Genomic DNA, 17,212 nt, shown 5'->3' on the forward strand with positions numbered 1-17,212 from the left:
CCCTTGAGAAACTTTAAAAAACTTTACAAAAACCTACAAAATTCTTACAAAATCTTCACAAAATCCTTACAAAACGTCACAAAATCCTTACAAAAACCTCACAAAAACCTCAAAAAATCCTTTCAAAATCATTACATAAACCTGAAGCGAACACTTTGGTCTCAGCCTAAGCATGAACAAACCTCAGCCTAAGGCTGGATCAATTCTTTCCAAGATTCTCAATATTTTTAGGGAATTTTGGGGGTGTTTAAACCCAGCGGCACTCGGCTCATTCTGGAATTCTTCCGGGGCACATCCCTGAGGATCTGGGCCAGCAGGGAAACCTCGTCTCAGAATTCCTGCATGGATGAGCACGGATCCAGTGCTGGGAGTGGCAGGGAATTGTCACTTCACCCTGGCCCCGGTGGGACAATGAGGTCACTCGTGTGTGAGGTTGAAGTTAAGGGATCTCGACGTTGCTCGGGATGAGTCCCGTTCCTACAGAAGTGGGAGCCAATCCCACACTTCAGTGGGGTTTTAAGGGACAGCAGAGAAGTGACACCTTGGGGTTTTATTGTCATTTTTCCTCGAGGTGTTTCAATGTTTTGATGCCATAAATCTGGGATTAACCGCCACAATCCCTTGGAAAAAGCCAATTTTGGGGTTTTTAGGACCGGACGCTGTGGGGTGACCTGGAATCCCTTAAATCCCAAACTGGGTTGGATGGGGACCCCAGAGGTTCCTCATTTCCTCTTGTCCTCTTTCCCTGCTCTGCTCTCTGCAGATCCCCCCTGCAGAAACTTTTGGTGGCTTTAAAGCATTTAAAACTGATTTTATGCAAAAATATAGAGAAATGGCTTTGAGCTCAGTCATAGAATCATCCCAGACTCATTTGAGCAGGAAGGGACCCTAAAATTCTCCTCATTCCACCCCCAATCCACATTTTCCACTATCCCAGGCTGCTCCAAACCCCATCCAAGTTTTTAATGCAGATTTCGTTCCCTTTTTAGCTCGATTTATTTTTTGAACAACCCTAATTATTTATAAACCATCAATTCCGTTATCCTGGTGTTTCAACCCCAGATAAATCCCTCCAGATTTATCCCTCAAACACATGGAGGAGGGAAGATTTCCCCACCAGAGCAGAGTTTGATTCCCTGATGGTACGAGAAGATCTGGGAAACGCCTGGCATGGGGATGGTGCTGGAACTCCCACCCTTCCCTGGCGTTCCCGGGGGCTCCGGCAGCGCAGGGAGCAGCGGGATAAACCCAAGGACTCGGATAAATCCTGACAGGTCTCCTTGCTCGCAGCTGAGGTGCTAAATGCGAGCTGACATCTCCTGCAGGAGCACCAGAACCCGTTCGTAACAGCTCTAAACGCCACATCACACTTTGGGGGGGAGTTTGTAGGGTTTTCCACCTCTTCCCAAACTGCATCCGGCATCACCACACCCCCAGAGGGCCTGGGTTGTTCCCTGGTGGCACAGAACCCTCCAAATTACCGCTGGTACACTGAGACTCCACAGAACCCTCCGAATTCCCTCTGGTACACCCAGATTCTACAGAACTCTCCAAATTCTCACTTATACACTCAGATTCTGCTGAATCCTCCAAATTCCCACTTGAACACCCAGATTTCACAACCCTCCAAGTTCCAACTTGATTCCAGATTCCAAAGAACCCTCCAAATTCCAGATTGATTCCAGATTCCAAAGAACACTCCAAATTTCCACTTGTATACCCAGATTCTACAGAACTCTCCAAATCCTCACTTATACACTCAGATTCTGCTGAATCCTCCAAATTCCCACTTGAACACCCAGATTTCACAACCCTCCAAGTTCCAACTTGATTCCAGATTCCAAAGAACCCTCCAGATTTCCACTTGTACACCCAGATTCCGCAGAACCTCCAAATTCCCACTGACACACTGAGATTCTACAGAATCCTCCAAATTCTCACTTATACACTCAGATTCTGCTGAATTCTCCAAATTCCCACTTGAACACCCAGATTTCACAACCCTCCAAGTTCCAACTTGATTCCAGATTCCAAAGAACCCTCCAAATTCCCACTGGTACTTCCAGATTCTACAGAACCCTCCAGATTTCAACTTGAACACCTAGATTCTGCAGAACTTCCCAAATTCCAATTTATAATCCCAGGTTTTACAAAACTCTCCAAATTCCAACTTGTACACCCGAATTCTACAGAACCCTCCAAATTCCAGCTTGATTCCAGATTCCAAAGAACCCTCCAGATTTCCACTTGTACACCCAGATTCCGCAGAACCTCCAAATTCCCACTGACACACTGAGATTCTACAGAACCCTCCAAATTCTCAGTTATACACTCAGATTCTGCTGAATCCTCCAAATTCGCACTTGAACACCCAGATTTCACAACCCTCCAAGTTCCAACTTGATTCCAGATTCCAAAGAACCCTCCAAATTCCCACTGGTACTTCCAGATTCTACAGAACCCTCCAGATTTCCACTTGTACCCCCAGATTCCGCAGAACCTCCAAATTCCCACTGATACACTGAGATTCTACAGAACCCTCCAAATTCTCACTTATACACTCAGATTCCACAGAATCCTCCAAATTCTCACTTATACACTGAGATTCTACAGAATCCTCCAAATTCTCACTTGTGCACTGAGATTTCACAGAACTCTCCAAATTCCAACTCACACACCCAGATTCCCATCTCAGAGCCGTGGGATGGCTCCAATTTTCCCACTATCCCAAGGAATCAAGGTGGGGAAGGGTCCCAGTAGGGTTAGAGAGGGGTTAGAGGAGAAGGAAAGCTCAGTACCCAACTCGTGCCTGGTGGTGGCTGCCGGAGCCCTCTCGGCAGCGGCGCTGGTGCTGGCGGCGGTGCTGGCGGCGGTGCTGGTGGTGGTTGTGGTTGTTGTGGTGGTGGTTGTTGTGGTTGTGGTGTCGGTGGTGGTTGGGGTGGTTGTAGGACTGGTTGTAGGACTGATTGTAGCACTGGTTTCAGGAGTGGTTTCAGGACTGGTTTCTGCACTGGTTTCCTCCACTGTGGTTGGAGGCGGCCCAGTTGCCTCTGGGAGAGGGAAACACCGGCTTTGTACCTGAGGTGGTGTCTCCTGGGCACTGCCCTCCCCGGGGCAGCACAGCACGGAGCAAATCCCGCCAGGGACGCACAGCTGGACACCTTTCCCTGCCCCTGTCCCCATGCAAAGTTGTCCTGAGCCCATCCCAGGAGCTGGGAGAGGTGCAGGAGCAAATCCCGCCAGGAACACACGGCTGGACTCTTTTCCCTGCCCCTGGCCCCATGCAGGGATGGCCTGGGCTGATCCCAGGGGCTGGGAGAGGTGCAGGAGCAAATCCCACTGGGAATGCCAGGCTGAGTCACTTTTCCTACCCCTGTCCCCATTCAGGGATGGCCTGAGCCCATCCCAGGGACTGGAGCAAATCCCACTGGGAACACAGGGCTGGACTCCTTTTCCTACCCTTGTCCCCACGTAAGGGTGTCCTGAGCCCATCCCAGGATTTGGGAGAGGTTCAGGAGCAAATCCCACCGGGAATGCCAGGCTGAGCCCCTTTTCCTTCCTCTGTCCCCCCGAGCCCATTCCAGAGAGGTGCTGGGGCTGCTCCTGTTCCCCCAGTTTGACGCCAGTCCCAGTCCCAGGCCTGAACAAGCTGCTTGTCCTCTGCCTTTTCCCTGCCCATCACCCTCCTGGGATAAACCAGCACAGCCACTCTGGAAAAATGCAGCTGAGGGAACCCTCAGGTTTGTCCTCACCCCATTGTCCCGCGGCATTCCAGGAAATGGGATTTAGCTCGAGGAAAACGCACTAATCCCATTAATCCCATTAATCCCATTAATCCGGCTGGCCCTGCACTACACCTGCAGCATTTTTGGAGCTGCCAGCTCAGCCTGCAGCTTCCCAGATTTTTCCAGCCTGGAGAAGGAGCAGCTTCAGCGTCGAGGGAGGTTTAACTCGCGGGGGAGGGAGGGTTGGAGCTCGGGCAGTGCTGCCCCTCCCAATTTACATTGAAATGAGGATTTGGAACACCCCGAGCCGTCCAGCGGGGATAACTGAGAGCGATTTGTTTGTTAATTGTCTCACTCGGGCTGTGATCCCAAGGAAAAGCGGGAATGTGCTCCAAGGAAAGGGGGAAATGTGTCCTTTAACCCACCCTGAGTGGGGTGAGGGTCCCACAGGGAGGGAGGGGAGCGCTGGGTGGGGCTGGAACCTTCCAGCAGAAAACACAGCCGGAATTCAGCTCCAAATACCAAAGGTGACTCCGAGGGGACTCACCCCGGCACACTCAGGTTAAATTATATTTAACATCATTATTTCTGCAGGCCACGGGATTCCAAATCCCTCTGATGGGCGAAGGAAGCCAGATTTTATAAATATCTCCCTCAAACCACAACAGCTCTAGGGAAGCACTTTAAAACCAGTCCTAGGAGCAAGCCAGGCTTTTCTTCCACACCCAGCCCATCCCCAAGGAGAGCCAAGCCCTGAAACTCAGCATCCAAAGGCTGAGAGCGGCAGGAGCTGGCCCAGTCCATCTGAGATGCAAAATTAGAGTTTGAGCACAGCTGAAAGCACCAGGCCGGGTCAGGGGTGACCCCAGAGCAGCCCCAGGTGCTCAAAAACTCCAGCCCAGCTCCAGGGGTGCCCCCAGAGAACTCCTGGTTCCTCACAGTCCCCCTAAAACTCCAGGCCAGCCTCAGGGATGTCTCCAGAGCATTCCTGGTTCCTCGAAAGTGCCCCAGGAGCAGCCACAGTTACCCTAAAACCCCATCCATACCCAGGGGTGCCCCCAGAGCACTCCCAGCTCCTTAAAAGCACCAGCCCGGCCACCAAGAGCAGCCACAGTCACCCCCAAACCCCCATCCAGCCGTAGGAGCAGCCACAGCCACCCTAAAACCCCCATCCAGCCGTAGGAGCAGCCACAGTCACCCCAAAACCCCCATCCAGCCGTAGGAGCAGCCACAGCCACCCCAAAACCCCTCTCGGCGCTGACCCCACAGCATCCCCCAATCTCATGCACCCCAATCCGAAGCCCCCCGTGCACAGCCCGTCCCTGCCCCGGCCAGGGGGAGGTGACAGGGAGGGGACACATCCAAAGGCTCGGCTTTGCCCTCGCGTGCTCGTGGTGAGCCAAAAAAAACCCCAAAACCAAAAAGGGATTTTTTGCGTTTTGCCTTTCTGGGTTTGTTCCGCGGGTCTGAAGGCCGCTAAAAGCTTTTCCTGCGCTGGGATTTGTCTCCATCCATCTCCGCGGATTGCTGGAGGGTTTTTGGGGTTAAGAGATTGGTGTCGCCGGGTTAATGTCCCCATTAGCGGGATGGAGCAGCGCCGGAGGCTGGGAACACTCAGCTAATGCAGGCTCGGCATTCCCACGGGAATCCCGGCTCCCCTCGGAGGAAAACGAGACCTCAAAGGGCACAAAGTGAATTGGGGGAAGGCGGGAGCCGGTGGAAAACCTGGCACGGCTTTCCAGCTTCCATGGGGGAAGCAGAAATTCAGTTTTTAATGCTCCTCCAGATTTTAGATGGGAAGAGATTACCCGGGATAAATCTCAGAGCATCCCCCACGCACCCAAATCCTCCGGGATTCTGCCCCTCCTGGAGCAGCGGGATGAGCTGCCAGCGGCTCCAGGCGGGGTTTGCCCTCCCTGCCCCACTTCCCTGGCTCTGGGGGAAGCGAGCCCCGCCAGCGGAGCCGTCACTTCCCATCAGGATAACGGGGGATGGATCCGAGAGAGACCCGGGAGGGGATGGAGGGATGGAAATCAGCCTGGCAGGAGCGGGGACAGGTGAAGAGTGGGATGGGGTGAGCTGGAAAACTCGGGGAGGGCAGGGCGGGAGTGCGGCTCCCATGGAGAGGGAGGGGTGGGGTTTGATCCTAAACCGCCCCGGGATGAGGAGCTGAGGCCTCGTCTGGGTTTAAATCTGAAATGGATGCGGGAGGAGAGCTCGGATTTGGGGAGGGGGAGATCGGGGGCGTTCGCTGGTCTTTGGAATCCATCCCCTAATGAGATCTGGGGGGATCTCGGGGATCAGAGAGATCACAGAGCCCTCACGGGTCAAGGAGGATTTCATGGATCCCATGGATCTGATATCCCCCAGAGAAAAGGGATCCCAGGGATCTCAGGGATGAGAGAAGTCAAGGGGGATTTCAGGGATCCCAGGGATCCAATATCCCCTAAAGAAAAGGGATTTCAGGGATCAGAGGGATCTCAGGGATCGAGGAGGATTTCAGACATCCCATGGATCTGATATCCCCCAAAGAAAAAGGATTTCAGGGATCAGAGGGATCAATGAGGATTTCAGGGATCCAATATCCCCAAAAGAAATGGGATCTCAGGGATCACATGGATCTCAGGAATGAAGGGGGATTTCAGGGATCCCATGGAGCTGATATCCCCCAAAGAAAAGGGATTTCAGGGATCACAGGGATCAAGGAGGATTTCAAGGATCCCAGGGATCCAATATCCCCCAAACTAAAGGGATCTCAGGGATCAAGGGGGATTTCAGACATCCCATGGAGCTGATATCCCCCAAAGAAAAGGGATTTCAGGGATCACAGGGATCTCAGGGATCAGGGGGATCAAGGGGGATTTCAGGGATCCAATATCCCCCAAAGAAAAGTGATCCCAGGGATCTCAGGGATCCAATATCCCCCAAAGAAAAGTGATCCCAGGGATCTCAGGGATCCAATATCCCCCAAAGAAAGGGGATTTCAGGGATCACAGGGATCTCAGGGATCAGGGGGATCAAGGGGGATTTCAGGGATCCAATATCCCCCAAAGAAAAGGGATTTTCAGGATCCAACAGCCCCTTCCCAGGGTCCCCTCTCACTGCCACCAGGAGTGGCAAAGATCCCAAAGGGAGACAGGAGACCCAGGCTGGCATTTCCAGACCTTTGGAAAGCCTGGAAATCCCATCCATTCTCCTAAAAACACCGTGGTGCTCCAGGCACAACATTGTGGAGGAGCTGGAATTGTTCTCCTGCATTCCCAGGGCTTGGACAGAAAGTTTGGGGCCAGGATGAAGCACCTGAAATTTGTGGGATGAGGGGAAAATCCCCTCTTTTCCAAAAGAGAGCAGCCAATTCCCCATCCCAGATGGGGCAGCATCAGGAAATTGCTCCAAGGGGGAAGAAATCACCCGGGAAATTCGGATTAAAAACCACCAGCAGCAATTCCCAGCTCTTTATTCCATTTTAGCCGAGCCCATCTTCCTGGAAAGCGCCAAACGAGCACTCAGCTCTTTAATTGCCTCCCTTTCAAGGCTTTTTCCGTCTCCAAGATCCATTATTCCCTCTCAGGGAAGGATGGGGGGAAGATGATGGATTGAAGATGCAGCAATTAATAATTTCACTAATGAGAGATGCTGAGCTCTTCGCTGCCTCCCCAGCTGGGAGTGAGCCACAAAAAACAAAATAAAATAAAGAGTCCAAACCTTTCACAAAACCTGTTTGAAGCTCAGATTAGGGGGAAAAATCCCGGAGAGGGAGAATCCTAAAAGAAAACCAGGATTTTTTTAAGGGAAGCTCTAAGGAAAAGATACAAATCCTGCTCAGAGTAGGATAATTCATTAAAAGTGGCTCCTTTTTTTTCAAAATGCATGAAACAATCCCAATCTGTGCTGCCTTTTAATTATTTAAAGGCGCTTTTAATGTGTTGTTGGGCTGTGGCAACAGCTTTCCCTGGGGTGTGTCTACAAAATAATGAGGCTTGGAGAAATTGGGATGAATTTTTTATGATTTTTGATGATTGGGCTGAGGACATTGGCAGAGATTTATTTTTTATTCTCCCGGTTTTTACCAAGAGAAAGAAACTGAGAGTCCATGGCTGCAAAGTGCTGAAAATCTGACATGGAAAGAGAAGAAATTGGAGAAGAGAAGGAGGTGATGGAGCAGAAAGAGAGGCCTCAGCAATTTCTTGTGTTTCTAAAATGAAAAAATGGGATTTTTCTCCTCAAATTCCCATTTATAGACAGAGAAAAGTCAGGATTTTCCCTTTGAGTCTAAACGCAATTTCTTTATGCTCCCTGATGAAGTTTTACCCATAAAGATGGAAAATCAAAAATCCAGTTTTGGATTTTTTTCTCTCTTGGAGCACAAATAAAAACTCTTTTTAAATCTCCTCTTTTTCCCAAATTTCCTCTCCTGGCATCCAAAGCCTGGCTTAGGAAAGGTGAAGCCTTTCCTGAGGGAAAATCCCTGCACTTCACTTCGATTTCATCTCCTGCTCTGGTTCCTCCTGACCCTGTGTCAGGTTTTCCCTGGAAAATGAACTTTTCATTCCCTGTCAGCACCAGGAGAATTTTCCTGCAATTCAGGACAAATTCCATAAAAATCCACCTGATCTGGGTCAGCCGGTGGAGATGGGGAAGGTCAGGGAGCATTTCCAAGGATTTTTTGGGAAGAGAAACGTCCTCTGGAGCCTGAGGAGAAGCAGATCCAGCTCTGGAGCAGGACTGGGGTGGGAGAGGGAATTTTCCATGCCCTGAATCCCCTCCTGGAGCCTGGGATGGGGAGGAAGATGAGGCAGCAATTCTCGACCTCCAGCTCCCCATCCCGACTCTCCAAAGTTTCCTTTCTCCTTTTGGAAAGGGGAAAATGGCTCTGGATAATTGGGGATTATCCCTGAAATCACAAATAATTCCAGTGGGGCAAGGAATGATTTGGGACTGGGAGGATGAAGAGATCAGGCTGTGATTCCAGAATTCAGCAGGACCTTCTGGAAGCAGAAAAGGACTTGAGGTGATCCTGATCCACAAAGAAAATCTGGATTCTGTTGGCTGAGACAAACACTGGGTGGAGAAGGAGCTGGAGGGGAGGGTGGTCCCGATTCTGAGGGTTTTTATGTGGATTGTTGGGGATTTTATGTTCATTTCCAGGATTTTTTATGTTAATTTTCAGGATTCTTATTTTTAAGTGCATTTTCAAGTCCCCACCACGTAAACCTGACCAATCTGTTATTCCTCTTTTTTTGAGGGGGAAGAGTAAAAGACAGAAATGAGAAAAATTGGCATCTGTTCAGGAATGGGGGGGTGGGGGGGAAAGCAAAATAATATCGGGAAGAGACGTAGGTGCAGCAAAATCCAAGGAAAAGGAACATCCACGAGGCAGGAAAGCGAATCCTGCACTTGGATCCCTCGGGAAAACCTTCCCTGGGAAATTGTTCCTGCTTGGAATGTGCAGAGGCAAAGCAGGACCTGCTGAGAGCCTGGGAGCTGCTGCTGCTCCCAAAAAAGCTTTTTTTGGGATGAGTTTGGGGCTGGCTGCACTCCCTGCTTGGAAATTCCCGCTTTACTGAGCTGGGAAAAGGCTGATTGGAACGTGGGAAATGTGTGTTGGGTGTGGGGAAATCAGAATTTTCCAAGTTTGGGAGAGTTGGGATTGTGTTGTGGCGATGCAGGGCGGAGCTGGGATATCCGGGATCGGATTTTCCGTGGAAGCAGGAGGAGGAGGAGGAGGAGGAGGAGGAGGAGGAGGAGGAGGGGGAGGAGCTGTCCCTGGTGCTGGAAAAGTTCTTTCCCTGCTCCCACGTTTTGGGAATAGCGAGGAGGGCAAAGCCAGCAGAAGGCTCCATGCAGAATCATGCACAGCTCAAATTCCCGCTCAACCCTTCCAATGGACACCGGGAATGGGAGGAATCTCCTGGATGAAAGCCCTGGGAGAGCTACAGGGAATCTCCAAAAAACAAAACATCCCAAATTTCCAGCTGTGATCCCACAGGTGCTGGAAGCCAGAAATGTTCTGGGGTTTGTGGGGTGAGGATGGCGAGGGTTAAAAAGGGAGAAGGGCTTGTGCAGAGTTGGAGTTAAAATCCTCTGCGAGAATGGGAAAAGCTCTTTAATAGGGAAAAAACTTTAAAAGGGAAAACCCCTCTTTCATAGGGAAAAAGACCCCAACTTTCTGTAATAAGAAAAAATGCCTCTTTAGTAGGCAGAAAACCACCCTTTAATGGGGAAAAACCTCTCTTACATATGGGAAAAAAAAACCCTCTAAAACAGGGGGGAAATCTCCTGTAATAGGGGGAAAATCCCCTCTTCTTTAATGGAGAAAAATATCTTTATCTCCCTCCCTTGAAAGAGGAAAAAACCCCTCTTTCATATGGGAAAAACCCCATCTAAAATAGAGGGAAGTCTTTAAAAGGGAAAACCTCCCTTTAATAGGGGAAAATCTCTCTTTCATATGGGAAAAATCCCCTCTAAAATAGGCAAAAAGCCCCCTCTAAAATAGCTGAAAAAATCCTCAGTAAGAGTGGAGAAAACCACTGTTTAATAGGTAGAAAATTTGTTTAATAGGGGAAAAACCCTCTTTAATATTAAAAAAGCCCTTTAATAGGCAAAAAATGCCCCTCTTTAATATGGGAAAACTCCCCTCTAAAATAGGTGGGGAAACCCTCATTAATGGGGAAAATTTGTCTGTATTAGGGGAAAAATTCCCTCCTAAAACGGGGAAAGAAAACCCATTAAAATATTAAAAACCTCCTCTTTAACAAGGAAAAAAATGTTTAATATTGAAAAAAAACATGTAATAGAAAAAAAATTGTTTAACAGGGAAAAACCCCACTTTATTAGGGAAAAAACCCTGTTTTTAATAGGGGAAAAACCCCCATTTTATTGGGAAAAAAAACCTCTTTAATAGGGGGAAAAAACTCACTTTAAAAGGCAAAAATGTCTTTAATAGGGGAAAGAACCCACTTCAAAACAGAAAAAAAACCCTCTTAAATAGGGAAAAAACTCACTTTAATAGGGAAAAATGCCATTTTAATGGGAACTCGACTCTCCTTTGGGCTTGCCCATCCCACGGCCACTGTGGTTTGGTTTTCATGAGATTTTTGAGCGGCTTTTAAGCCTGGCTTAGAGACCTTTTAATCTCCGCCTGCCCCGCTGTGGAGCCGCCCTGGTGCCCTTTGTGCCTGGAAGGATTGAAATGCCCACTTGGCGTGGCCATTGGAAGGGTTTTAATGAACTTCTCGGCTTAATTGGCAGCTTAATTGGCAAGCTCCGTTGCCCCCATGCCGGTTACCTCCGGGTACGGTACCTGGGCTTGGCGTGGCTTCGGAGGCAGCGCCAGGGATAGAGAGAGAGAGAAAGGGGGGAAAACGGGAAAACGGAGAGAAAGAGGGAAGAGAAAAACACAGGAATTTATCAAACAACCCCAACGCGCCGCCAGGACACTCGGAGTCATCGGAGAGCGGAGAGAGAGGGGGAAAATGGGATTAAATTCAACGTGAGGCAGGCTCTGGAATCCAGGAATCTGGGATAAACCAGGAATCAGGGATAAACCACACCAGGGAATCAGGGAGAAATCAGGAATCAGGGATAAACCATGCCAGAGAATCAAGGATAAACCATGCCAGAGAATCAGGGATAAACCATGCCAGCGAATCTGGGATAAACCATGCCAGCGAATCTGGGATAAACCAGGAATCAGGGATAAACCATGCCAGGGAATCTGGAAAAAAACAGGAATCAGGGATAAACTACACCAGGGTATCAGGGATAAACCAGGAATCAGGGATAAACCAGGATTGGCAATAAACCAGGAATGAGGGATAAACCACACCAGGGAATCAGGGATAAACCAGGAATCAGGGAATCAAGGATAAACCATGCCAGGGAATCAGGGATAAACCAGGAATTGAGGATAAACCAGGAATCAGGGATAAACCATGCCAGGAAATCTGGAATAAACCAGGAATCAGGGATAAACCACGCCAGGGAATCTGGAGTAAATCAGGAATGAGGGATGAATCATGCCAGGGAATCAGGGATAAACCAGGAATCAGGAAATCTGAGATTAACCAGGATTCAGGGATAAATCATGTCAGAGAATCCAGGATAAACTGGGAATCAAGGATAAACCAGGGATCAGCGATAAACCACGCCAGGGAATCTGGGATAAACCACGCCAGGATCCAGGTTAAACACCCAAGAGAGGGCAGAGGTGGCACTGAGGTGACAACAGTGGCATCAAGGTGACAATGGTGGTGTTAAGCTGAGTACTTAAGTGGGTATTTAGGTCTAATACCAACAAAACACGATTTTGACACTGAATTTTGAACTTCACCAGGGTTTTAAACTGGTTTTGACACTGAATTTTGAATTTTGCATCGGTTTTTCCTTGCTCATCCCACCTGATTTAAATTCTGTGATTGGAGGAGTGTGGTGAGCAGGAAACCTCCTTGGAGCACGCAAATGGGTTTAATTTCCTTAATCTGCTTATTTTCCTTAAATTCCAGCCTCGTCTTTCCCTCAGCTTGGCAGGAAGTCCCACCAAAGTGAGAAAAACTCACCTATTTTGTGCTTTACCTTGTGTTTGGAGTGCGAATTTCTGTGATATGGGAGTAAATTACTCAAATGTTATAAATTTTTGTGTTTTGACAGCAAAATTTTGTCCTTTTGCCACATCCTCACCCCAAACCCCAAAGAGGAGTTTTCTTGTCTTGTCCAGCAGGTTTGGGCACCACCTGATACTTCCAATACATAAAATTGACCCAAATCAATAAAATGTATACACCACGACTGTTATCTCGCTATTATCAGTGTCCAAAATTTGAGTGTGAACCAGCTAAAAATATTCAATTTTCAGCTTCAATCCAACCCCTGAACTCTCCAATCTCTTTTAAAGCATTTCCAGGCCCCTCTCATGCTTTCCTTGGCTGTTTTCTCCCCTCATCCAATAAATTTTACCAGATCCCACCCCAGGGGGGTCGGGAATGGTTTTATTCCCACCGGATCTGGGCAGGAATCACTTTCCCCACTCAGAGCCATTAGCTGGGATGGGGGATGGAGGGAAGGAGAGAAAACCCCATTAAATCCCAGCTCTAACCAAATCCCAGCTCTGTCAGCCGAGCCTAAAGAGGGGAGAGAGCCGCCCTTGATTCCCTCAGGGCTCCAGAACTTCCACTTAAATTTGATGGATGTTCCACAAGGGGAATTTTATCTGATTATGGGGCTGAGACTGGGGCTCTGGAGGCTTTTAGGGTCAGGTGACACCCATGGGGTGACAGGGAGGTGGCACCAGGAATTTTATTTTATTATGGGGCTGAGATTGAGGCTTTGGAGGCTTTTAGGGTTGGGTGACACCTGTAGGGTGACAGGGAGGTGGCGCCAGGAATTTTATCTGATTATGGGGCTGAGATTGGGGCTCTGGAGGCTTTTAGGGTCAGGTGACACCCATGGGGAGACAGGGAGGGGATACTGAGAATTTTATCTGATTATGGAGCTGAGATTGGGGCTCTTCAGGTGATACCCATGGGGTGACAGGGACGTGGCACAGAGGTCCCTGCACTCAAAAATCCCCCAACGCTGCCCCTGTTGAGCTCGCAGAGAAACACAGAGGAGCAAATCAGAGCTTCACCCTCAGCGCAAGGAGAGAGAGATCCCAAAATCACGGATTGATTTGGGTTGGAAAGGACCTCAAATCTCATCCAGTCCCATCCAGGGACATTTCTACCATCCCATGAAGCTCCAAGCTGACCTTGGACACTTCCAGGGATGCAGGAGCATCCACAACCTCTCTGTGCCAGCACTTCCAAATACTCTGAATGAGGAATTCCTTCCTGAATCCCATCTCACCCTGCCCTCTTTTGGTAAAAAAAAAAAAATTCTACAAATTCTCCTGTTCCAGGGCACAGAAGGAATGTCCCTCCCTTGGGACAGTCCCCAGGTCACTTCAGCGTTTGGCCACTTCCACCTCTGCAAGAAAACCTCAGTGGCCATCACTGTCCTGCACTCCTGGTTTTTGGGATTCTCTGATTCCATTTTTGGGCTGTTCCATGGCCCGTTGTGATGCCATTTTTGGGTTCACCAGGGCCTGTCACAATGTCATTTTTGGGGGTTTGCTACGTCCTGTCACGATGCCATTTTTTGGCTATTCCACAGCCCATCATGATGATATTTTTGAGATTTGTCAAGGCCTGTCTTTATGCCATTTTCGGGTTGCCACATCCTGCCACAGGGCCGTTTTTGGGCTTTTTCATGACCTGCATGATGATATTTTTGGTGTTTGCCACATCCTGCCACAGTGCCATTTTTTGAGCTGTTCCATTTCTTGCCACAATAACATTTTTGGGGTTTGCCACATCCTGTCATGGTGCCATTTTTTGGCTGTTCCATGGCCTGTCATGATAACATTTTTGGTGTTTGTCGCATCCTGCCACGATGCCATTTTTGGGCTGTTCCATGGTCCATCATGGTGCCATTTTTGGGTTTGCTACATCCTGCCACAATGCCATGTTTTGGCTATTCCATGGCCTGTCATGATAACATTTTTGGCATTTGTCACATCCTGCCACGATGCCACTTTTAGTGTTTGTCACATCCTGCCACGATGCCATTTTTTGGGTTTGACACATCCCTGTCCCCTCGGCCAAGCCGAGTGCTGCCCTTACCTTCATCCAGCAGCGCCGGCGAATCCTCCATCAGGATCTCTCCCTCTCCCACCTGGGTGCGGGCGCGGAGCCTGAAGCGGTAGCGGGAGATGGGGTCTGACCTCTGCAGGGTGAACCTCGTCTGGTTGGGGGACAGGTTCTCCACCACCGTCCTGCCCATGCGGGACCCGTTAACTGCAGAGGGAAGGCAGAGCAGGCCGGACTCAGGAATTTTGGGGTGTCCAGTTCATCCCTCACCCCTCAGGTGGTCTGTGAGGTCACTGTGGGGACTCTGAGGGGCTCAGAGCTGTCGCTGCTCTTGAACATGGCCAGGTTGGGGCAGTTGGTGACACCCTGGCTTGGGGACCTACTGGGGGGGGACCTTCAGGTGCTCTCTATTGCCCCAGGCTCTGGGGTATCACTTAAATCTTGTTTGGATGAGCACCAAAATGACTCTGTCTGCACCTAAAATCCTCCTAAATTCAAGATCCAGCTGATTTTCCCTCAAAAACTGAGTCTGGGGAGCTGCTGAGCACTCACCCTCTCCTTGATTGAGTGGAGATGTCTCCAACTTGTCCCCCCACTCTGGAGAGATTCTGTGGGGCTCAGAGCTGTTAAACACTCCCAGTTTGGGACACTTGGGGACACTCAGGTAGGCAGTGAAGGCTCAGGGTCCTTCAGGCTCTGGGTATCACCTCAACCAATTTGTGTTGGGTGAGCACAAAAATGCCTCAGGCTGCACCTAAAATCTTCCTAAATCTGTGATAAAACCATTTTCCTTTCAAAAATTTAGTCTGGTGAACTGAGCACCCACCACCCCCTCTACAGATGGCCAGGACCCTTCCCAACACCAGTTTGTCCCACCATGGAAGTCTCCAGTTCCTCGTGGATCTGGCACAAAGCAGGAAGGGAAGGATTTCCTGATTTATCCGCGGGAGGAAGACGCGGGACGTACAGGGTGTGTATTGGAGGGTGTATCCCGTGATGATGCCGTTGGGGTGCTCAGGGTGATCCCACTCCAGGTTGATGATTTCCAGGTTGGGCTGTCGGATCCGCAGGTACCTGGGGGCGCTGGGCACTTGGAGGGGAGCGGGGAGGAGAGGGGAGAGAGGAGAAAACACACACGGGGTAACGAACCTGGTGCTGCTGCGCCCGCCATGGGCCCGGCCATGCCCTGGCCACTCCAAAATCTCCACACAGACACACCCTGAATGGATCACACAAGGATTTATCCCAAAAATCAGGAGCCAGCTGAGGTTTTTGGCCAAAAAATTCCCATGGGATTCTCCAGCGAGGCCACAGGAATGCAGCTCCAACCCTGCTGCTCCTGTTGGACCCAAACTTCCCGGCCTTCCTTACAGCCCCATTCCATCTGAAGGTTGGAAAATTTTAATCCCAAAAATTTCTCCCTTAGAGACACAAAAAGTATCCCAGAAACTTTTCTGAACTCCAGCTCTACTTCTCCTCTTGAACCCAAATTTCCTGACCTTCCTTACATCCCCTACCCATCCCAAAGATTTCTCTCAGAAGCACAAAAAGTATCCCAAAAACTTCTCTAACTCCAGCTCCACTTGGACTGAAATTTCCTGACCTTCCTTACATCCCCCCGCCAATCCCAAATTTTCCATCCCACAGATTTCTCTCTTAGAAGAACAATAAGTATTCAAAAAAATTTCTCTTAATTCCAGCCCCATTTCTGCCTGCTGGAAACAAATTTCCCAACCTTCCTTACACCCCTCCCTCCCATCCCAAGGTTTTCATCCCAAAGATTCCTCTCTTAGAATCTCCAAAAGTGGCATCTCTTATCCCAAAAAATCGCTGGGAAGCACAATTCCAGAAATCTCTGCTTCCCACTACTCCTCACCCTAAGGAATGCTTGTTAAATCGCTGCTTTAACTGCTGAAGGAAGGAAAGAATTATCCAGCTTGGAGTTAAATTATTCTCCTGATTTCCTCCTAATTGCGGTGTCTTAATTGGGGGAAGAGAGATGGGAGAGTTGAGGGATCTATTTTTAGTTGTTCAGGATATCCTTCAGCCTTCTCAATGTCAGTTTGAGTTGATAAAAGGGCTTGGTGGTGCAGGAAAAATAAAATCTGCATTTTCCCCTTGATAACAGTAAAATCTGTAATTATTAATTAATGCCACCCTCATGTCCTTATCATCACCCCAAATGTCCAAAGCCACCCCAAATCCCCCAGAAATAAAGTTACAATGCCCCTGCCTGCAAAATCTTCAGGAATTGAACCTTTTCGTCTGAAACAACCTCAATTATCCACAGAAAATCCTTAAAAAATTGGGATTTTCCCAAGGAATTGTGAAGGAAGAGACAGCGCTGAAAGGAAGAGAAAAGGGGAGACCCCAAAATATTTTGAGACAAGACTTGCAAATCTTTTCTTGCATTTTTGTGACCTTCTGTGCCTGAATTCCTTCCTGTGCTGTAGGAAAAGTCACTTCCAGCTGTTGGAATTGCAGCTCCAACTCGGAATTATCGGCGTGTCTAAAAATAGCTCCTGTGCCAGGCACAAAATTAAACCCTTGAGTTCATCCTTGACACAAGAACGAGGTGCTCTTGCCTTAAAAGCCTGGCAGTGATTCCTGAAGGTCCTGGGAAGGTTTTCCTGCCTTTTCCAGGATGGATCCTGTCACCCTGGTTTTTTAAGATTTTCTAAGCCTTCTGATGTTGACATTCTTGTAGTGAGCTTCCTCACACACTTTCTTTAAATAACTCATTGTTTTGCATTTCTTTATGGAGGAGGAGAAAGTCAATGCACTGTTGGTTTGTCCAGTGTCATTGGAGAGGTGGCACTGTCACCCCCCAATCCACTGTCACTTTTGGAAAACTATAAATGT

The 17,212-nt window shown here is 49.0% G+C and overlaps 1 protein-coding gene across 5 annotated transcripts in view; it reads right to left on the bottom strand.

Annotated features, from left to right (window-relative positions):
* NFASC (neurofascin) overlaps positions 1-17,212 on the bottom strand; it is an 80,840-nt gene that overhangs the window by 18,472 nt on the left and 45,156 nt on the right. For 3 of the 5 annotated variants that reach the window (XM_058819482.1, XM_058819481.1, XM_058819480.1), the window contains 2 exons: positions 15,318-15,440; positions 14,384-14,557 (listed from right to left, as the gene is read on the bottom strand). In XM_058819482.1, coding sequence (XP_058675465.1) covers positions 14,384-14,557; positions 15,318-15,440 — 297 coding nt within the window. Of the gene's footprint in view, positions 1-2,798; positions 3,051-11,028; positions 11,044-14,383; positions 14,558-15,317; positions 15,441-17,212 lie in introns of those variants that run through there. The other 2 variants (XM_058819483.1, XR_009275656.1) reach the window with 2 other exon arrangements.

The sequence above is a fragment of the Ammospiza caudacuta genome, chromosome 24 (assembly GCF_027887145.1).
Source record: "Ammospiza caudacuta isolate bAmmCau1 chromosome 24, bAmmCau1.pri, whole genome shotgun sequence".
Lineage (NCBI taxonomy): Eukaryota > Metazoa > Chordata > Aves > Passeriformes > Passerellidae > Ammospiza > Ammospiza caudacuta.